Below are 23304 nucleotides of genomic sequence, written 5' to 3' on the forward strand. Positions count from 1 at the left end.
AAATGAGAATTCTTCGGCAGAAGTTAGTCTCATCGTTATCCACTTTAGACAGTGGTCTTTATGCTGATCTAGAGAGGTCTGTGCATGTTTTAACTGTTTTTCACATAATGATCATCTTTAAGTAGTAACATAACAGTTAACGAGTATAGATAATCCGCTGAGTAAATCCACCCGACAATCCGGGACACTTAAGGAAATACATGCTTTAATGTGAGCACGTTTTACTTGATTAGTGCTCTATTTCTCAATTCAATTATCAAACTTAGGGGAAATGTAAATCAAGATTTTTGACTGACATATTCAATGGGATTGATTGGAGTGAAGATAACTACACAGTGTTTTAATATGACTGTAAGTCTTCTGATCATAATTATGATACATACTCTGAAAGCAGTTTTTAACTTATCTTTTGTATGTGCACTATTTAATGAATAAAATGTACCTAAATATATAAAGCCAACTTTCTGCTTGCCCTAAATAATGTGCATATCTACTCTGATCTTATGAGTTCATTACAAACATATGTAGGTGGCAGAGACAGATAACAGACACCTAAAATGCTTATTAGTACCTACACTGTTATCATTTATTACTACTCGTCAGTAGTTAGAAGAATAAATACAGTGAAAGAAAAAGTGTCGTCCACAGGTGTTTGCTCTGGGCACACTGCAGTTCGGTCCAGCCTGCCTTCTGCTTGCCCGGGACTCCGTCTCGCGAGGGGGCCAAGGTGGGGTAGCAAGTAGGCTTTGGAGCCGCCAGACCTGCACGCAAGTCCCGCCTCCACGACCCAGCAACGTGTGTCCTTAGGCAGGTGGTCTGACCTCTTAAAGCCTCATGTTTGGGTGGGATTTTTAAATTTATAAGAAGGTAGTTATGAAGATTAAAGGAAATGAGTTGATAAGGCATCTAGTGCAGTGCCCAGTACGTACCAATCTGTGCTTCGGGAAGGAGATGCAAAAGCGAATCCTGCTGCCTGTAGGTAGGTCTCCTCTCCTAAAAGAAAATGCTAAAATCCTAGTATGCTTGTAATTCTAAGACATGTATGCGTTCAGAATTACATATACATCTTCACTTATTTTGCTTCACTAAAATATCTGAGTTTTGTAAAACTTATCTGCTTAATTTCTTTAAAAAGCTTTTCCTTACTAGGAGATATTACTATACTTATAAAAGGGAAAAAATCCAAACCAAATATAATCTGAAAGTTTCCTTTTCAGATTTCTAGAAGTTAAAATGTTGGTGAGAGGTGGATCTATTTTAATGCTTTGTTCTTTGATTTTAGCAGGAAAGGAAGGACAAGAAATCCTGGGGCCTGAAGCTCGGGCAGATGAAGTGGGAGGTACAGGTAACTCTTGCCTTTTTCATGCACACTGTCGTCCTTGAACAAGGCCTTTTGTGTCACTGGTTTGTGCATCTGTGAGTCCTGAATTTAGTCTGTTTCCTACTCTTTATCTTGTCCCCTTTAAATGTTTAAATACCTAGGCGTGTGGGACACTGTATGGAAAGTTAGCTCTCTATATTCTTCAAATACAGCGTAAGCTTACAGATTCATGTAATACAGGTTTCCATCCATCAGGATGACAAGTGTAATCTACAGATAATCCCCAAATAAGTATCTGAATGATAATTTAAACTTCTGTCAAATTTTTTTACCATAGTTATAGAAATACAGATCTAACTATTTTGAGTTTCATTATTAGTTACAAGGCTCTACATTGAATTGCCCACAAGACAAGAGAGAGAAAAATAAGCAGATATAATCGCTTATCCAGAAACCAGACTGAGAATCATGGACACTGATGAGTGAACATGTCACAGCAAACAAGAGAATAAACATTTTTCTTGTAATTACTGTGATTGAAAAAGGCCAAAATGACGTTGAAAATTGCTTCTAGGTGACTAAAAGTACATACTCTCTGAGACTTAAGGCTATTCCTCTGTAATGGAGTCAAATCAGATTTAAGAAGCAAAAGAATAAGTGCAAATCTTAAATCCAGATCTTACATATGATAAGAGTAGGCACTTAATTATTGTGTCTCATAAGTCAGTCTTAGAATGTAAACTTCAAAAATAAATTCCAGATTATTAAAACATTTCCTCAAAATTCTGTACTTAAAAGTAGTATAACTGTATTCTGTATATACAACCATAAATTAGATATTTCTATCATATAGTTTTAATTAAATTTTGGTTTTTTCCTTTGGTTTAACGTTTATAGTTTTTTTTTCTTTGCAGTACATTTTAGGAGTATTCCACAGAGCCTTATAAATTACCTTGTGTTGTGTAAGATGAGTGTGTTTTATAGTAATGTGTCAAAAATAGATTTTCATCCATAATATAAGCGTCAGCCCTCCCCTACTTGTCAGTTCTATAAAACAAAGAGCAAGTCATTGTACTGTTCCTGAAGGTGCATTCCAGATTAACTAAATAATAATGGAGTATGTGATAATTTATGGTGCCTGCAGCCAAAGGTTTTGTATTCTGCCTTTAATATGGTTATGTTGAACTTGCATGAATAATGTATTCAGGTATGCTTGTTATCAAATATTTGTCAGGCTAACTCACACATTATATAAAATATTTAAACGAGGTATTTGTTATTAGTAAAATAGTGTGAATGAACACAAAAGAATGCTGTTCATTACTCTTTTATTTAATGTTAAAATTTGATGACTTACATTACCAGGGTAATATAAGTTATTCTGTAAAAGATCGTTTGCCCTTTTAGGCAAAATGCCAGCAAAAAAGACATTTACAGTTCCAAGTTTACAGTATTTTACCTCACAATTTGCTCTTCACTACGAAAATGAATGAATTCTTTCAGTTTGAAGTACTGAGTAATACATAATTTCCCTCCCCCCGCCAAAACAGTCACATCTGGGAGATACAGTCACTGTGTATCAGCCAGAGCTGCCACTGAAACACAGGACCCTCTGCCACAAGACGATGAGTCCTGTGCATTATTTCCTTGGAACATGGGGAGTTAGGAGTAGACAGACATTTAGTGAAACCCCGACAAGTGCAGTTTTCAGCAAAGAAGGATGGAAATTAGACGTTTGAGACTATTGAGCAGTTAAACTTTTAAAACTATGTTTCGCCTTCGCTTTTGTTACTTCCTTGACTTCTAGGGAATAATGTGCTGACAGAGTCAACAAAAACCTGGCACAAAGGTCACCATCATTAGTTTAGAACTTTGTCAGCTTCTTTCTGTAGCTGACTTCCTTCTGCAATTCACGAAGTGAAGAGAACTATGGTCTCAGCTTAGTATTCAGAGAGTGAAAAATCACCCAAAACAGGCTTTGTTCTTCTAAGCATCCCTCTTCTGTTTATATAGCTGATATTGTGCAGAGTTTTAAAATTGGAGGATAAAGATAGGATACTTTATTCTGATGGGAGTGAAATACTGATGGCCACGTTAAAAATGTTATTTAGTCTTTACACTAAACATTTGTCTCTCTCTCCTTGCTTTCTCCAATCTGCGATGATAACCCTGTAATTCTGCACTTCGTCAAATGATTATAGTTCTATACTTTGACAGTTAGCTCTGAGTTTTGTCACACCTGAAAGAAAACCAAATTATCATTATGTGTTTCTCTGTGTTTGCTCATCTCTTTAATGTTTAAACACGTAAGGTTATCAGTCTTAGGACGAGGAATTTTGCTTTATAATTGACCTTTTCACAACATGCACTTCCCAACACTTTAAATTTTATGGGTGAAACTGTGGAATGTCTGGTCTTAGCTTGAAATTGGCTTGGTAAATGCAGGTTCGTGGAGACAGTGTACTTTAGTTGGAAAGACGCCAGAATTTGAAAGCAGACTCCTAATACTGAATCATCTGCTCCAATTTAATGTTCACCTTACCAGGACTGCTTTGAGGAAAATAGATGACAATTATACAGCACTTACTGTGTGCCTGGTGCAATACTAAGCACATACTGTAGTAATTCATTTAATTCTCACAACTACCCTAAGAGGTGCTGTTATTATTCTCCAGATGTTATATTATACACATGGATCGTGTATTACTCCCCAAGTTTCTGATGGACATATAAAGTTCTTCATTTTAAGTGTAAGTACAGCTGACCCTTGAACACATGGGTTTGAACAGTGCAGGTCCACTTACATGCAGATTTTTCCCGATAGTAAACACGGCAGTGCTGCAGTCTGGCCTTGGCTGAGTCGAGGATGCAGACCCACGTACGCAGAGGCCGACGCTAAGTTACACATGGACCTTGGACTGCATGGAGGGTCGGCACCAGTAACCTGCCCCGAGTTGTTCAAGGGTCAGCTGTACTTACAGCCTAATCTCTGGCATATTAAAAATGACATTTCTAACATCACTCTTATATTTGAAATCCAAAGAAGTGTAATACCATTCATTTTTAAAATATGAATAAGCTCTTCTTTAAGAGTCAGAAATGTTATGTCATAATGTTTACCCCTTGAACTCATATTTCCATTCTATGTAGCCCATAGAATTTGATGCTAACATAGTGTATATTTCCTGTTCGAAGATATTTTTGATCAACTCTCATTTCCTTGCAAGAAAAACATGTACAGAAATTGAAATCTAAGTTTCTCTTAAGTTCCCAGGAACCATACGGCTCTTAAGATTAAAAAAACGTTATGGATTGATTTATCCTATGATTATTAGTCCTACATAGTTGATCACAGCATACATGACAAATTGTAATAAATATGGTTGACCCTTGAACAACATGGGGACTGGGTCGCCGACCCTCTGCCCAGTCAGAGTCCACACATAACTGAGAGTCAGTGCTCCCGTGTACGCAGCCCCTCCGTACACAGGACCCCTCCCTGTCCGCGGTTCCATACCCGTGGCCACAACCAACCATGGATGGTGTAGAACGATAGTATTTACTGTATTGAAAAAACCCAGTGTAAGTGGACCTGTGCAGTTCAAACCTGTGTTGTTCAGGGGTCAACTACTGATTAAAGAAAAATGTTACTGGAAATGAGATTAAAGGAGCTGAAGTATTCTTCAATTAGCCCATATATCAGTAGTTCAATGTTGCTTATTCTAGAAGAATAAGTGTTCAGCATTAATTGTTTCCTTTTTTTCTTTAGCACTGAGATAACCTTATTCTCATAAATAAAAAGGTGAAATACATTTTTGTTATAAATGATTTATTCGATTCTTTACATATTCAGATTTGCAAAGAATTATGGTTATCTATTAATAAAAATATTTTGATGTCTTGTCAACTGACAGTTCTATTAAATGCTCCTTCAGTTTTGTTGAAAGCAAACATGGAAAGCCACTTAATTTCCTAAAGGATTTGTTTCCCAGTCACCAGAATCATTGACTCCCTCCTTTCCTGGGACATATGCCAAAAGGCTTTACCAATACTTACTTATCAAAGGACTAATGATACCTGTTTTGGCTTTTCTTACTTTTTTCCCCTCACTTTGAGGCACCTTGTTTAATATATTCAGAAATGGTTGGAGATATTGAAATCTTGCTAATTTTAGTACCTTCTGTCAGTACATTTTTAAATAAAAATCCTTTTAACATGTGAATTAACTATATTTTGATCAATACCTTAGAGCTATAGACTTAGTTCATTCAATTTCTGGAAAATCTGTACCTAATAACCTTACTAGTAAAACCAGTTATCACTGTTAGACCAATCAGCCAAATCAGACTTTCTCTCAGAAGAAAAAGGGCGTCTTCATTTTTCTAATTAAAATAAATGCATCGATACACATTTTGAGGGATTTTATAAAATATTTTCTATGAAAAATATATGTTACAAATAATGAGGAATATATAAAGTATAAATAAATACATCTTTAAAATAGCTTATTCAGTAATGAGATTAAGATTATTTAGATCTAATCTAATCGTTATGCTTTATAAAAATCTTGGTCTCCAAATGGGTACCTTTACAACCAGTGTGTAGATAAACTTATAACTTACTGAAGATGAAAGGTTTGTGTATAAAATACAGATTATATAATTCTGAAAAACATATACTATTTAAAACCTCATCATACCATCATCTAGCATATATATAGTTACTAGGCTATAGAAAATATAAACATTTTAAAAGTGGAGACTATTTAACTGAGATAAATATTTTTAATATAATCTGATAAAAATATTTTTAAGTAACCTGTCAAATCTATATTTCTGTATAGGAAATCACATAAAATATAAATTTCATTCATGAGTTTAATCTAGTTTAACTTGAAACTTTGAAGTTACATTGAAAAGACCTAATAACACAGACTTGCACTGCTTTAGTTATTCAGAAGTGCTTATTGTTCTAGCTAATGACAGATCCTGGGAAGGGTTTTCGAGAATACTCTTTGCTTTGCTCTCACCAGCCTCCTGAATAGCAGTGAATGTTTTAATAATAGGGAATGAAACAGGTGAGATCATTAAAGGAAAATTACTCTCACTCCCTCTGGATATATTATATAGCTGAGTTCAGAGCTTTGTAACTAGGGCCAAAATAATCCCCATTTCAATTGCCACACTTTATCCCTGATAGAAATCCATGTAAACAGGAAAGGCTGGACGCCTAGAGCGCTCTTATGTTGCCCTGACTGATCAACAAAGAAGGTTTTCCCCAATCGGTATTTTGAATCGTTTTCCTTCGGCAACCTGGAGGCTTTTTACACTCCGAGGCGATGCACGGTATTAACGTAAGGGATGGAGGGGGAGGGATCTGCCTCTTTGAAGTCAGAGCAGAGGACTGTGAAAAGCAGGGGTAGAAAGAAGAACCTTCAGGATTCTAGGAAGGACCGTGCATGGAAGCTGAGGATCTGGAAGTAGATTCCATTTAAACCAACAGTACTGGCTTCCCTTTAAAAGAGCCTCCCCTCCCCCCCCTCCCCCCCCACCGCACACACCACCGGATCCAGTAACCCTGGTTTGGTGGCTCAGAGGCGTCAACTAAAAACTACGGTTCTCAGTACAGTTACCATTGAACAGCACAGGCCTTAGAGGCACCTGACCCTCCCCGCGGTGGAAAATCTGTGTGTAATTTACAGCCAGCCCTTGCAACACGAGGTTCCTCTGTGTCCACAGTTCCACATCCACGGATCCAACCAACCACAGTCATGTAGTACCATAGTATTTACTATTGAAATAATCCGAGTATAAGTAGACCCACTCAGCTCAAACCCATGTTGTTCAGGGGTCAGCTGTGTACAGCAGATACTAAATAATTGATAGCTCTTGGCTGCATTGAAGAGGAGGAAAAAATGACGAGTCATCATGATTACTATGTCATCGGCTCTAAGTCTGTTAATAGCAGCCACCCTGAGGAGTTGGGTTACTGCTCCTGTGCAAGACTGCTTTGGTAACTGTCGAACAAAAGGATGCCCTTACATTTACCATTTTAATTTTTCTTCATTAATTTTTTTGGCTGTGCTGTGTCTTTGTTGCTGCACACGGGCTTTCTCTAGTTGAGGCGAGCGGGGGCTGCTCTTCGTTGTGGTGCGTGGGCTTCTCACTGCGGTGGCTTCTCTTGTTGTGGAGCATGGGCTCCAGGTGCGCGGGCTCAGTAGTTGTGGCTTGCGGGCTCTAGAGCGCGGGCTCAGTAGTTGTGGCTTGCGGGCTCTAGAGCGCGGGCTCAGTAGTTGTGGCTTGCGGGCTCTAGAGCGCAGGCCCTGTAGTTGTGGCGCACGGGCTTAGTTGCTCCGCGGCATGTGGGATCTTCCCGAACCAGGGCTCGAACCCGTGTCCCCTGCGTTGGCAGGCGGGTTCTTAACCCCTGCACCACCAGGGAAGTCCCACCATTTTAAGCACCAGTTCAGTCTGCTACTTTATAAATTTAGAACTGAGTTCAGTCTGAAGTGTGTGAAGAGGTCAGCCATGAGACACCCGGGGGCCACCCTGACCCAGGACAGTTAGCAGCAGTGTGGAGCAGACCCTCCTCCGGGAGGAAACGGACGGGAACCCCAGGATACCAGTCCCGCTCTGCAAACACGGCAACGCTCTGGGCTGCCTTCTCCAAGTGAAGACGTGCTGTTAATGCTCGGAACCTTCTGACTCAGGGAAAATGCCTCTCCTTCACCCCACAATTAACATTTACTGAGGAAGAAACACAGAAAGAATAGCCCTGCCTGTATCTGAATACCAGGGTAGATAGGAAGCAATTTTATCAATTTGATACTCTTTGACTCTTATTAGAAGTCTTTCCAACTGTAGGGAACTATTAAAGCTATTTTCTGAGAAATCACATAACTGAACTGAACTTCAGAGCAGTTCGTTATTCAGAGAATGGTTCAGATTTCAAGCACAACTCCAACTAAATATGAACAGTAGGTTGCTAGGAAGGACTGAGGTTTGAGAACTACATTTTTCTCTTTTCCTGTTTTCCTTGCTTTATCATTGATTCAGAAACTAAGGATTCAGCCAACCTTCTCTGTGTCTTGTTCATCAGTAAAATGGAATGGAAGTACAACCCTAAAGCTTTCAAGGGATATCGTGACAATGTCAAGACTTTTATAACATCTTAAACTTATGAAAACGGACTTCTTAATAGCTTAGAACAGAACGAGTAAATTTTTAATGTTCTGTAAATATTTCCTGCAAATTCAAGAACAGATTTATTCTCCCAAGATAAACAATTTCTTATTTAGGAAAACTGTGTAACAACTTGGTGGTGAAGTTGGTTTTTATAGAGTATGCGTTTCTTCTAGTAAAAGATGATGAATGCGACTCAGATGCAGAAAATGAACAAAACCATGATCCCAACGTTGAAGAGTTCCTGCAGCAACAAGACACTGCAGTCATCTACCCCGAGGCGCCCGAGGAGGACCAGAGGCAGGGCACGCCGGAGGCCAGCGGGCACGATGAAAACGGTAACAAGCATCACGGCCGCTTTGTTCTCATCTCCAGAGGATTATTGCTTCCATTACTCTATGTGGGAACCCACTCTACTAGCGGGAACACTTTTGAAAACCAACATTTATTGCAGGGGGCTGTAGAGAGCGATCTCTTTAACGAGCGGAACACTGTCCATGGTAACAGTATAGCATTGTGTCAGTGGCCTCTCGTGTATATAGTGTGATGCCACCACATGTGCAATGCTTAGGGCAGTGCCTGGACATCGATTTCCATTCACTTACATGGTAGCAAGTAGTAGAAATGGGAACTAGGGTGACCCTTAGTGCCCTTTGATTATTCTCCACTGTTCTGGCAAGAAAAGCGTGGCTGTCTGGTTCAAAACATACTGATTTGGAGACAGATGGTTTTCCTGTATCTACTTTGGTCCTCTCTGATATGAACAGCCAGTATATAAAGAGTGGTGAAATACAATAATAATGCGTTCATACTCTCCTGAAAAGAAAGATGCTGTCATTCTGCCTTCCATGCACTAGAAACAGATGAAAATACTCCTGTAAGAAATTTTACACAGTATCTGTACCAAGAACTAGGAAGATGCTTGGAATGTTTGAGGATATTTGAAGTATTAAGATCCTAAATCTGGTTTGGTTTCTCCAGGGTTCCCAGTTTAATGGATAGATTTAGCTTAAGAGCTCAATAATCAACTTTTTTAAAAGACTTTTTAGAGCAGTTTTATATTTAGAACAAAATTGTACAGAGGTGCAGAGATTTCCCATATTCCCCCTGCCCCCCCCCCATTATCAACATCACTCACCAGAGCGGTAATTTTTTTTTTAACCAAGGATGAACCTACACTGACACATCATAATCACTCAAAGACCTTAATTTGCATTAGGGTTCACTCTTGGTGTTGTACGTTCTGTGGGTTTGGACAAATGTACAATGACAAGTATCCGTCATTATAGTATCACACAGAGTATGTTCACTGCCCGAGAAGTCCTCTGTGCTCTGCCTGTTCATCCTGCCCTCCTCCTTGCCCTGGCAACCACTGATGTTTTTATGCCTCCATAGTTTTGCCTTATCCAGGATGTCTTATAGTTGGAGTCATATAGTACATAGTCATATAGCCTTTTCAAATTGGCTTCTTTCACTTAGTTATGCATTTAACTTTCCTCTGTGTCTTTTCATGGATTGATAACTCATTTCTTCTAAACGTTGAATGATATTCCATAGTCTGGATGTACTGCATTTTATTTATCCATTCACCTACTGAAGGACACCTTGGTTGCTTCCAAGTTTTGGCAATGATGAATGAAGCTGCTGTAAACATTCGTGCACAGATTTTGGTCTGGAAATAAGTTTTCAGCTCCTTTGGGTAAATACCAAGGTGCACAATTGCTGGATTATATGATAAGGGTATGCTTAGTTCTAGAGGAAACGGCCAAACTATCATCCCGAGTGGCTGCACCACTTTTCATTCCACCAGCAATGATGAGAGTTCCTGTTGCTCCACGTCATGGCCAATATTTCACGTTCTCAGTGTTCCCGATTTTGGCCATTCTAATAGTGTGTAGTGGTATCTTGCTGTTTTAGTTTGTATTTCCCTAATGAAACATTATGTGCAGCATCTTTTCACACTTATTTGTCATCTGTATATCTTCTTTGATGAGGTAACAAAGTCCTTGGCCCATTTTTTTAACTTTATATTGGAGTTAGTTGATTTACAGTGTTGTGTTAGCTTCAGGTGTACAGCAAAGTTATTTAGTTTTACATATACATATCTATTCTTGTTCAGATTCTTTTCCCATATAGGTCATTGCAGAGTATTGAGTAGAGTCCACTGTGCCATGCAGTAGATCCTTGTTGGTTGTCTGTTTTACATATAGTAGTGTGCACATGTGAATCCCAATCTCCTCATTTATCCCTCCCCCGCCTTTCCCTTTTGGTAACCGTAAGTTTGTTTTCAAAGTCTGTGAGTCTGTTTCTGTTTTGTAAATAAGTTCATTTGTACTATTTTTTAGATTCCACATATAAATGATATCCTTTGATATTTATCTTTCTCTGTCTAACTTAGTATGAGAATCTCTAGATCCATCCATGTTGCCGCAAATGGCATTATTGCATTCTTTTTTATGGCTGAGTAATATTCCATTGTGTATATATACCTATATATATACACCACATCATCTTTATCCATTCCTCTGTCGATGGACACTTAGGTTGCTTCCATGTCCTGGCTCTTGTAAATAGTGCTGCAGTGAACATTGGGGTGCATGTACCTTTTTGAAGTATGATTTTCTCTGGATATATGCCCAGGAGATGGATCGCTGAATCATATGGTAGTTCTATTTTTAGTTTTTTAAGGAACCTCCGTACTGTTCTCCATAGTGGCTGTATCAGTTTACATTCCCACCAACAGTGCAAGAGGGTTCCCTTTTCTCCACATCCTCTCCAGCATTTATTGTTTGTAGATTTTTTGATGATGGCCATTCTGACCAGTGTGAGGTGATACCTCACTGTAGTTTTGATTCTCATTTCTCTAATAATTAGTGATGTGGAGCATCTTTTCATGTGCTTTTTGGCCATCTGTATATCTTCTTTGAAAGATAAACAAAATAGATAAACATACATTTGTATATTTGGAGAAATACACACTTCTCCAAATGTAAATATATATTTGGAGAAATGTATATTTAGATCTACTGCCCATTTTTTTTTTTTTTTTTTTTTTTTGCGGTACGTGGGCCTCTCACTGCTGCGGCCTCTCCCGTTGCGGAGCACAGGCTCCGGACGCGCAGGCCCAGCGACCATGGCTCACAGGCCCAGCCGCTCCACGGCATGTGGGATCATCGCGGACCAGGGCACGAACCCGCGTCCCCTGCATCGGCAGGCGGACTCTCAACCACTGTGCCACCAGGGAAGCCCTGCCCATTTTTTTGATTGGGTTGTTTGTTTTTTCGATATTGAGCTGCATGAGCTGTTTGTATGTTTTGGAGATTAAACCCTTGTCGTTCACTTCATTTGCAAATACTTTCTCCCATTCTGTGGGTTGTCTTCATTTTCTTTATGGTTTCCTTTGCTGTGCAAAAGCTTTTAAGTTTAATTAGGTCCCATTTGTTTATTTTTGTTTTTATTTTCGTTACTCTAGGAGGTGGATCCAAAAAGGTATTACTGCAATTTATGTCAAACAATGTTCTGCCTATGTTTTCCTCTAAGAGATTTATAGTATCCAGACTTACATTTAGGTCTTTAATGAATTCCGAGTTTATTTTTGTGTATGCTGTTAGAGAATGTTCTAATTTCATGCTTCTACACGTAGCTCTCCACTTTTCCCAGCACCATTTATTAAAGAGACTATCTTTTCTCCATTGTATATTCTTGCCTCCTTTGTCATAGATTGACCATAGGGGTGTGGGTTTATTTCTGGGCTTTCTATCCTGTTCCATTTATCTGTATTTCTGTCTTTGTGCCAGTACCATACTGTTTTGATGACTGTAGCTTTATAGTATCAGTCAGCCTGCTTCCTCCAGCAGCTCTGTTTTTCTTTCCCAAGATTCCTTTGGCTATTCAGGGTCTTTTGTGTTTCCATACAGATTTTAAGGTTTTTGTTCTAGATCTGCAGAAAATGCCATTAGTTATTTGATCGGGATTGCACTGAATCTGTAGATTGCCTTGGGTATAGTATAGTCATTTTGACAATGTTGATTCTTCCAATCCAAGAATATGGTATATCTTTCCATCTGTTTGTGTCATCTTCGATTTCTTTCATCAGCATCTTACAGTTTTCTGCATACGGGTCTTTTGCCTCCTTAGGTAGGTTTATTCCTAGGTATTTTATTCTTTTTTCATGCACTGATAAATGGTATTGTTTCCTTAATTTCTCTTTCTGATCTTTCGTTGTTAGTGTATAGGAATGCAACAGATTTCTCTGCATTAATTTTGTGTCCTGCAACTTTACTGAATCCATTGACGAGCTCCCGTAGTTTTCTGGCAGCATCTTTAGGATTTTTTGTGTATAGTATCATGTCATCTGCAAACAGTGACAGTTTTACTTCTTCCTTTCCAATTTGGATTCCTGCTATTTTTTTTCTTCTCTGATTGCTATGGCTAAGACTTCCAAAACTAGGTTGAATAGAAGTGGTGAGAGTAGACATCCTTGTCTTGTTCCTGATCTTAGAAGAAATGCTTTCTGCTTTTCACCACTGAGTATAATGTTAGCTGTGGGTTGGTCATATATGGCCTTTATTATGTTGAGGTATATTCTCTCTATGCCCACTTTCTGGAGAGTTTTTATCTTAAATGGGTGTTGAAATTTTGCCAAAAGATTTTTCTATTGAGATGATCATATGGTTTTTTCCCTTCAATTTGTTAATGTGGTGTATCACACTGAATAATTGTGGGTACTGAAAAATCCTTGCATCCCTGGGATAAATCCCACTTGATCATGGTGCATGATCCTTTTAATGTATTGTTGGATCCTGTTTGCCAGTATTTTTTTTTGTTGAGGATTTTTGCATCTTATGTTCATCTATGAGATTGGCCTGTAATTTTCTTTTCTTGTGGTATCTTTGTCTGGTTTTGGTATCACGGTGATGTTGACCTCATAGAACGAATTTTGGAGTGTTCCTTCGTCTGCAATTTTTTGAAACAGTTTCAGAAGGATAGGTGTTAACTCTTCTCTAAATGTTTGATAGAATTCCCCTGTGAAGCTATCTGGTCCTGGACTTTTGTTTATTGGGAATTTTTAAATCAGAGTTTCAGTTTCAGTGCTTGTGATTATTGTTCATATTTTCAATTTCTTCCTTGTTCATTTCTGGGAGATTGTACCTTTCTAAGAATTTGTCCATTTCTTCTAGGTTGTCCATTATATTGGCATATAGTTGCTTGTAGTAGTCTCTTAAGATCCTCTGTATTTCTGTGGTGTGTCCATTGTAACTTCTCCTTTTTCATTTCTAATTTTATTGATTTGAGCCCTCTCCCTTTTTTTCTCGATGAGTCTGTCTAAAGGTTTATCTATTTTGTTTATCTTTTCAAAGAGCCAGCTTTTAGTTTCATTGATCTTTTCTAATGTTTTCTTCGTCTCTATTTCATTTATTTCTGCTCTGATCTTTATGATTTCTTTCCTCCTGCTAACTTTGGGGTTTTTTTGTTCTTATTTCTCTAGTTGCTTAGGTGTAAGGTTAGGTTGTTTATTGGGGATTTTTCTTGTTTCCTGAGATATGACTGTATTGCTGTAAACTTCCCTCTTTAGAACTGCTTTTGCTGCACTCCATAGGTTTTGGATCTGTCTATAAGTAGATTCTTGGTTTGCGGTTACCATGAGGTTTTGATACAGCAGTCTATATATGTATATACAAGATTGTTTTAAGTTGCTGGTCTCTTAATTTCAAATGCATTTCCAAATATCCTGCATTGTACTCTCCTCTTCTCATGATTGCTGGTTTTGATAGCATGTTTGTGAGTGGATGATTTCCTACCTTTACTGTATATTTGCCTTGACCAGTCAGCTTTCCCATTCATAATTTTCTTGTTTTCTCTCATGGGCTTTTCTTTTCTGCCTAGAACAGTTTCTTTAGCCTTTGTTGTAAAGCTGGTTTGGTGGTGCCGTATTCTGTTAGCTTTTGCTTGTCTGTAAAGCTTTTGATTTCTCCATCGACTCTGAACAAGAGCCTTGCTGAGTATTCTTGGTTGTAGGTTTTTCCCTTCCACCACTTAAATATATCCTGCCACTCCATTCTGGCCTGCAGAGTTTCTGCTGAAATACCAGCTGATAACCTTATGGGGATTCCCTTGTATGTTATTTGTTGCTTTTCCCTTGTTGCTTTTGATATTTTATCTTTATCTTTCATTTTTGTCAAGTTGATTAACATGTCTCTGCATATTCCTCCTTGGGTTTATCCCTTATGGGACTCTCTGCACTTCCTGGACTTAGGTGACTGTTTCCTTTCCCATGTTAAGGAAGTTTTCAACTATTATCTCTTCAAATACTTTCTCAGGCCCTTTGTCTCTCTCTTCTCCTTCTAGGACCCCTATAATGCAAACGTTGGTGCGTTTAGTGTTGTCCCAGAGGTCTCTTAGGCTGTCATTTCTTTTCATTCTTTTTTCTTTATTCTGTTCTGCAGCAGTGATTTCCACCATTCTGTCTTCAGCTCACTTATCCATCCTTCTGCATCATTTATTCTGCTATTGACTCTTTCTGGCGTATTTGTCATTTCATTTATTGTATTGTTCAACTCTGTTTGTTTTTTAAATCTTCTAGCTCTTTGTTAAACATTTCTTGTATCTTCTTGGTCTGTGCCTCCATTCTTTTTCTGAGATCTTGGATCATCTTTACTATCATTACTGTGAATTTGTTTTCAGGTAGATTGTCTGTCACTTCATGTAATTATTCTTTTGGGGTTTTATATTGTTCCTTCATCTGAAACAAATTCCTCTGCCATCTCATTTTGTCTCACTTTCTCTGTTTGAGGTCCCACAGACCACAGGATCGTAGTTCCTCTTGGTTCTGGTGTCTGCCCCCTGGTGAGTGAGGAATGGTCATGGGGCTTGTGCAGGCTTCCTGGTGGGAGGGACTGGTGCCTGCCCACTGGTGGGTGGAGCTGGGTCTTGTCCCTCTGGTGGCAGGGCCGTGTCAAGGAGTGTGATTAGAGGTGGCTGTGGCTCAGGATGACTTTAGGCAGCCTGTCTGCTGATGGGTGGGGCTGTGTTCCCACCCTGCCGGTTGTTTGGCCTGAGGCGTGCCAGCACTGGAACCTAAGGGCTGCTGGGTGGGGCCAGGTCTTGGTGTCAAAATGGCGGCCTCCAGGACAGCTCATGCCAATGAGTACCCCCCGGTACCTCTGCCACCAGTGTCCTTTTACCCACAGTGAGCCACAGCCATCCCTCACCTCCCCAGCAGACCCCTCCAAGACCAGCAGGTAGGTCTCGCCCAGGGTCCTATGAAGTCACTACTCTTTCCCATGTCCCAGCTCACATGAGACCTTATTTGTGCCCTCCAAGAGTGGTGCTTCTGTTTCCCCAGTCCTGTGGAGTTCCTGCAGTCAAGCCCCACTGGCCTTAAAAGCCAAATGCTCTGGGGGCTTCTCCTACCAATGCAAGACCTCCAGACTGGGGAGCCTGACGTGGGGCTCAGAACTCTCACTCCTGTGAGAGAACCTCTGTGATATAGTTATTTTCTAGTTTGTGGGTCAAACTAGAAAATAATTAGTATGGGATCTGATTGTATTGCGAATGTGCCCCTCTACCATCTCGTTGTGGCTTTGTCCTTGGAAGTAGAATTATCTTTTTTGGTAGGTTCCAGCCCTTTTTTGTTGATGGTGGTTTAGCAGTTAGTTGTGATTTTTCTGTCTTTGTGAGAGGAGGTGAGCTCAGGTCCTTCTACTCCACCATCTTGTCCTCCAGGTTTACTTTAATCTCAAGTATGTATTCTTGAACTCAGTAGTTCCAGTGTTGATTTCCTGATTCTCCGTCATGAAGTTGGAGGAGGAAGGGGGCTATGATTTGGCCCATTTTTTAAATTAAATTATTTGATTTCTTAGCAGTGAGTTTTAAGAATTCTTTGTATATTTTGGATGCTAGTCCTTTTTCAGATGTGTCGTTTGAAAACAGTTTTCCCAGTCCATGGCTTATCTTCTGATTCTCTTCTAGTTCTCTTGTTATTGTCTTTCATGGAACAGAACTTTTTCATTTAATGAAGTCCAGCATATCAAGTATCCCTTTCATGGCTCATGCCTTTGGTATCTAAACTGGCATTACCATACCCAAGGTCACATAGGTTTTCTCCTGTTGTTGTCTGTGATCCATTTTGAGTTTTGTAAAGGGTGTAAGGTCTGTGTTTACATTTTTTTTTGGTATGTGGATGTCCAGTTGCCTTTGCTTTTTGGGCTGTCTGTTCTGTTCCACTGACCCATTTGTCTGTTCTCTCACCAACACCACACTTTCTTGATTATTATAGCTACATAGTAAGCCTTGAAGTCAGATAGTGTTGGTCTCCCAACGTTACTCTTCACCTTCAATGTTATGTTGCCTCTTCTGGGTCTCTTGCCTCTCTGTATAAACTTAGAATGTCTGTCATTATCCATAAAATGACTTGATTGGGATTACATTGACTCTGTAGACCTAGTTGGGGAGAACTGACATCTTGACAATATTGAGTCAATGTTGAGTATCCATGAACATGGAATATCTCTCCATTTATTTAGTTCTTTGATTTTATTCATCAGACTTTTGTAGTTTTCCTCAAATAAATCTTATACATAATTTGTTAGATTTATGCCTAAGTATTTTTGGTGCTAGTGTAAATGGTGTTGTATCAATCAACTTTTAAATGTTTGAATGAAATCGAGAAGGATGGTACAGAAAACAAAACAGATTCCATTGTGAAGAGTCAACTGTACCTTCCTTAAATCAGGAATCAGCTATGCAAAAGAGCAGAAAGAGAACTTTCACTCCAGAATAGATAGGATTTCTGTAACTAATTTGGTGACAAAGGAAAAAGAAGTAGGGTACTCTAGGAATTGTTTCCTGCAGTGTGGCAAAAGGACACGTTTCTGAAAACTATAAGTAATTACCCCCGGGGACACTGCATTTCAGCTTAATGATATGCGTTCTGTTGATCTGTTTGCGTATTTGCAGAGTCCGTAGTTATTGGCATTATAATCCTGTTGGGCCTTCGTTTTCTACTTTTGTTTCTTGGTTGTTTTTTTTTTCTCTTAAAGAAAATGTGATAACATTTCACCTGAAGAAGCAGTAGCTTACCATAGATATGAAAGGGAAATAGAACATTTTAAATGCAGATGTGTATAACTGTGTAACAAAGAGGGTTTCAGAAAGTATCAGTGAAAGAAAATAATGAAAACTAAAGAAATGTTCCATTGCATAGATCAAATAAGGTTAAACTTTGTAAAGTCCATTGTTACAAATCAATGCAGTAAAATCCCATAAAAATTGAGGCCTTAACTGTTCTGAATTAGTAAAACATTTTTTGTTTTCTTTGTCTAATTATTATTCAATATGTTTTTAATTCAGGAATTCATTACTTTTAGGTATATAATCTAATTTAACTGCTAACACAGTATTTCACAGTAGATTTTCTGTCACACCAGCAACATCTGTTTACATAGAAAAAGTGATTATCTTCAGAAGCACTTAGGTTTTTAGTGTTTTAACAGATTAAACATACCGTCTGCATGTCGTAAGTTGTAAACAGGGAAACTTCAACAGATGGATTTATCACAAATTCTGGTTCAGTGGGGAACAAATCAGGAAATTTTTCACAGGTTTTGTATCAGTCTGCCTACTAAAGGAAGTTTAAGATACAGAAATTTAAAATGTTTTTTAAATAAGTATATGCATGGTCACAGATACATAAAGAAATTATTGTTCAAAAAATGGTCAGATATAGGTTGGATTTTTTTAGTAGTATTGAACTGCTACCATAAGCTTATTATAGGAATTCTAAAAAGAAACATTTTTTTCCTTACATGACAAGTCTTCATTGCTAAAAAGTGAGTTTTTAAAAAATAATATTCCAGTGCTGGTTTATGAGTATGAACATTCAATAGATACTGATTTATGAAAAGAACTTGCTATTTGAATATGATAAACTTGTCATTTTATGGATATTTTGTTTACTGATTGATTGGAAGGATTAATGAAGGTAAAGAAGAAAATAGAATAATGCAAGCAGACCGCTTATGACCCAGGAGTACAAGGAGCTTGAATCATGGAATCACACTGTGACTGTGGTACTGATGACCAAACACCTGTAACGGTGGACTCTGACATTAGCTGCTGAGACCAGTAGGATAGACAGACAGTCTGGCAAGGAGAGTGTCCCAAATGTTGATTTCCCACTTGTCTGTACAAATAGGAAATTGATACTAGACAAAATATAACTTGATTTCCCCCCAAAATGTCCTCATGTGGCTACTCTAGTCCCCAAAGAAGGGGGGGTCATGCCAGAGTCATCACTAAGAGAAAAAAACTCTGGTTCCAGGTGACTTGCAAAAAACAGCATAAACCATGGGGGTCTTGGTTGTGTGATTTTATTTGTATATTTGATACATATTTCGGCGTATTTAGCTGTGTAGTGTCAGGTGCTCAGCTTAGTATTTGCAGGCCTGCCCTTAAGCAAGACTTTTAATTTACATAGACTTGAATTTCAATAATGGGGCCACATGTTTATGAAGCATTTGAAGAATGTTCCGAAACTTTCTTTGGTGGTCTTTTTCTGTAAGAAATCCAAAATGAAGGGAAGATGATATTTACAATAAGCTGTCACTTACGAACTTATTTCTTTGAAGAAATACATCAAATATGGAAATCTACTCTTAGTTAAATATTAATTGGCCAAAGAAGTATTACATTTTTAGAATTGGCAGGCTTAGATGGTTCCATATATAAAAAGTATCTAGTTCACTCCACAAACAACAGTTCATCCATAATGCCCTTATTTTCTGAAAGCTATCGTAATAGTCACCCAGCTAAAACTATACAGAAAATGTGCTGGTGTGTTTCAGGAGGAAAAAGAACATGAAGAGCCGTGCAGGGGGCGTCTCAGGGGGCCAGGCCTGGTCTGGCCCCGACTCTTTTGGTCTGAACGCGGGCACAGGGCCACACCTACCTGCAAGGGAGTCTTAGAGACATAGTCCATGTGCTGCTTACTCTCCAAGGACTATAACTAGAGTGTCGTTTTTCTCTAATTAACCTTGAAAACGAAGAGAAGAAATACGTTTTAGTGAAGAAGTCGCACAGCACGTCTGACTTCTGACTCCATCGTTACTGCTGTGTGATCTGGAAGTTGTTTAGCCTCTTCTGGGCCTCACGGTCTTTCTTTATAAAATAGAGGGGGAGATCAGTGTGTTGTTTTGAGGATCAAATACAAAGCATAATGTCTGGTACATACCAGAGGACCTTGGTGGTAGCTTTGGTAATTTTTTTATAACATCTTTATTGGCGTATGATTGCTTTACCGTGGTGTGTTACTTTCTGCTGTATAACAAAGTGAATCAGTTATACATATACGTACGTTCCCATATCTCCTCCCTCTTGCGTCTCCCTCCCACCCTCCCTATCCCACCCCTCGAGGTGGACACAAAGCACCGAGCTGATCTCCCTGTGCTATGCGGCTGCCTCCCACTAGCTATCTACCTTACGTTTGGTAGTGTATATATGTCCATGCCACTCTCATGTTGTCCCACCCAGCTTACCCTTCCCCCTCCCCGTGTCCTCAAGTCCCTTCTCTATGTCTGCATCTTTATTCCTGTACTTGGACTTGCTTTTCTCTCTCTGACTCACTTCACTCTAGGACAGACTCTAGGTCCATCCACCTCACTACAAATAACTCAATTTCGTTTCTTTTTGTGGCTGAGTAATATTCCACTGTATATATGTGCCACATCTTCTTTATCCATTCATCTGTCGATGGACACTGAGACTAGTGCTTCCATGTCCTGGCTATTGTAAATAGAGCTGCAATGGACATTGTGGTACATGACTCTTTTTGAATTATGGTTTTCTCAGGGTGTATGCCCAGTAGTGGGATTGCTGGGTCATATGGTAGTTCTATTTGTAGTTTTTTAAGGAACCTCCATACTGTTTTCCATAGTGGCTGTATATACATTCCCACCAACAGTGCAAGAGGGTTCCCTTTTCTCCACACCCTCTCCAGCATGTATTATTGGTAGATTTTTTGATGATGGCCGTTCTGACTGGTGTGAGGTGATACCTCATTGTAGTTTTGATTTGCATTTCTCTAGTAATTAGTGATGTTGAGCATCCTTTCATGTGTTTGTTGGCAATCTGTGTGTCTTCTTTGGAGAAATGTCTATTTAGGTCTTCTGCCCATTTTTGGATTGGGCTGTTCGTTTTTTTGAAATTGAGCTGCATGAGCTGCTTGTAAATGTTGGAGATTAATCCTTTGTCAGTTGCTTCATTTACAAATATTTTCTCCCATTCTGAGGGTTGTCTTTTCATCTTATGGTTTCCTTTGCTGTGCAAGTTTTAAGTTTCATTAGGTCCCATTTGTTTATTTTTGTTTTAATTTCCACTTCTCCAGGAGGTGTGTCAAAAAGGATCTTGCTGTGATTTATGTCATAGAGTGTTCTGCCTATGTTTTCCTCTAAGAGTTTTATAGTGTCTGGCCTTACATTCTTTAATCCATTTTGAGTTAATTTTTGTGTATGGTGTTAGGGAGTGTTCTAATTTCATTCTTTCACATGTAGCTGTCCAGTTTTCCCAGCACCACTTTAATGAAGAGGCTGTCTTTTCTCCATTGTATTCTTGGTTCCTTTTATGAAAATTAAGGGGACCATATGTGCATGGGTTTATCTCTGTTCTTTCTTTCCACTGATCTATATTTCTGGTTTTGTGCCAGTACCATACGGTCTTGATTACTGTAGCTTTGTAGTACAGTCTGAAGTCCAGGAGCCTGATTCCTCCAGCTCCGTTTTTCTTTCTCAAGACTGCTTTGGCTATTCGGGGTCTTTTGTGTTTCCATACAAATTGTGTAATTTTTTGTTCTAGTTCTGTGAAAAATGCCATTGGTAGTTTGATAGGGATGGTGTTGAATCTGTAGATGGCTTTGGGTAGTAGAGTCATTTTCACAGTGTTGATTCTTCCAATCCAAGAACATGGTATATCTCTCCAAGAACATGGTATATCCCTCCATCTGTTTGTATCATCTTTAATTTCTTTCATCAGTGTCTTATACTTTTCTGCATACAGGTTTTTTGTCTCCTTAGGTAAGTTTATTCCTAGGTGTTTTACTCTTTTTGTTGCAATGGTAAATGGGAGGAATGCAAGAGACTTCTGTGCATTAATTTTGTATCCTGCTGCTTTACCAAATTCACTGATTAGCTCTCGTAGTTTTCTGGGAGCATCTTTAGATTAGGATTCTCTATGTATAGTATTGTGTCATCTGCAAACAGTGACAGCTTTACTTCTTTTCTGATTTGGATTCCTTTTATTTCTTTTTTCTTCTCTGATTGCTGTGGCTAAAACTTACAAAACTATATTGAATAATAGTGGTGAGAGTGGACACCCTTGTCTTGTTCCTGATCTTAGAGGAAATGGTTCCAGTTTTTCACCATTGACAATGATGTTGGCTTTGGGTTTGTCATATATGGCCTTCATTATGTTGAGGTAAGTTCCCTCTATGCCTACTTTCTGGAGGGAAATGGGTGTTGGGTGTTGAATTTTGTCGACAGCTTTTTCTCTTTCAGTTTGTTAATAGGATGTATCACATTGACTGATTTGCGTATACTGAAGAATCCTTGCATTCCTAGGAAAAACCCCAACTGATCATGGTGTATGATCCTTTTAATGTGCTGTGGATTCTGTTTGCTAGTATTTTGTTGAGGATTTTTGCACCTATGTTCATCAGTGGTGTTGGCCTGTAGTTTTCTTTCTTTGTGACATCTTTGTCTGGTTTTGGTATCAGGGTGAGGGTGGCCTTGTAGAATGAGTTTTGGGAATGTTCCTCCCTCGGAAGAGTTTAACAAGGTTAGGTGTTAGCTCTTCTCTAAATGTTTGATAGAATTCGCCTGTAAAGTCATCTGGTCCTGGGCTTTTGTTTGTTGGAAGATTTTTAATCACAGTCTCAGTTTCAGTGCTTGTGATTGGTCTGTTCATATTTTCTGTTTCTTCCTGATTCAGTCTTGGCAGGTTGTGCCTAAGAATGTGTCCATTTCTTCCAGGTTGTCCATTTTATTGGCATAGAGTTGCTTGTAGTAATCTCTCATGATCCTTTGTATTTCAGCAGTGTCACTTGTCTCCTTTTTCATTTCTAATTCTATTGATTTGAGTCTTCTCCCTTTTTTTTCTTGATGAGTCTGGCTAATGGTGTATCAATTTTGCCTATCTTCTCAAAGAACCAGCTTTTAATTTTACTGATCTTTGCTACTGTTTCCTTCATCTCTTTTTCATTTATACCTGATCTGATGTTTATGAGTTCTTTCCTTCTGCTAACTTTTGGATTTTTTTGTTCTTCTCTAATTGCTTTAGGTGTAAGGTTAGGTTGTTTATTTGAGATGTTTCTTGTTTCTTGAGGTAGGATTGTATTGCTATAAACTTCCCTCTTAGAACTGCTTTTTGCTGCATCCCATAGGTTTTGGGTCGTTGTGTTTGGGCCGTTGTGTTTTCACTGTCATTGTTTCTAGGTATTTTTGGATTTCCTCTTTGATTTCTTTAGTGATCTTAGTTATAGTTATTTAGTAGTGTATTGTTTAGCCTCCATGGTTTTTTTTTTCCTGTAATTCATATCTAATCTCATAGCATTGTGGTCAGAAAAGATACTTGATATAATTTTAGTTTTCTTAAACTTACCAAGGCTTGATTTGTGACCCAAGGTATGATCTATCCTGGAGAATGTTCCACGAGCACTTGAGAAGAAAGTGTATTCTGTTGTTTTTGGATGGAATGTCCTATAAATATCAATTAAGTCCATCTTGTTTAATGTATCATTTAAAGCTTGTTTCC

The 23304-nt window shown here is 38.7% G+C and overlaps 1 protein-coding gene across 1 annotated transcript in view; it reads left to right on the plus strand.

The window, feature by feature from the left end:
• ZEB1 (zinc finger E-box binding homeobox 1) overlaps positions 1-23304 on the plus strand; it is a 194756-nt gene that overhangs the window by 147630 nt on the left and 23822 nt on the right. Inside the window, exons 3-4 of the mRNA XM_030832264.2 lie at positions 1283-1345; positions 8679-8840. Coding sequence (XP_030688124.1) covers positions 1283-1345; positions 8679-8840 — 225 coding nt within the window. The remainder of the gene's footprint in view (positions 1-1282; positions 1346-8678; positions 8841-23304) is intronic.

This window comes from Globicephala melas, chromosome 2 (assembly GCF_963455315.2).
Source record: "Globicephala melas chromosome 2, mGloMel1.2, whole genome shotgun sequence".
NCBI classification, from domain to species: Eukaryota; Metazoa; Chordata; class Mammalia; order Artiodactyla; family Delphinidae; genus Globicephala; species Globicephala melas.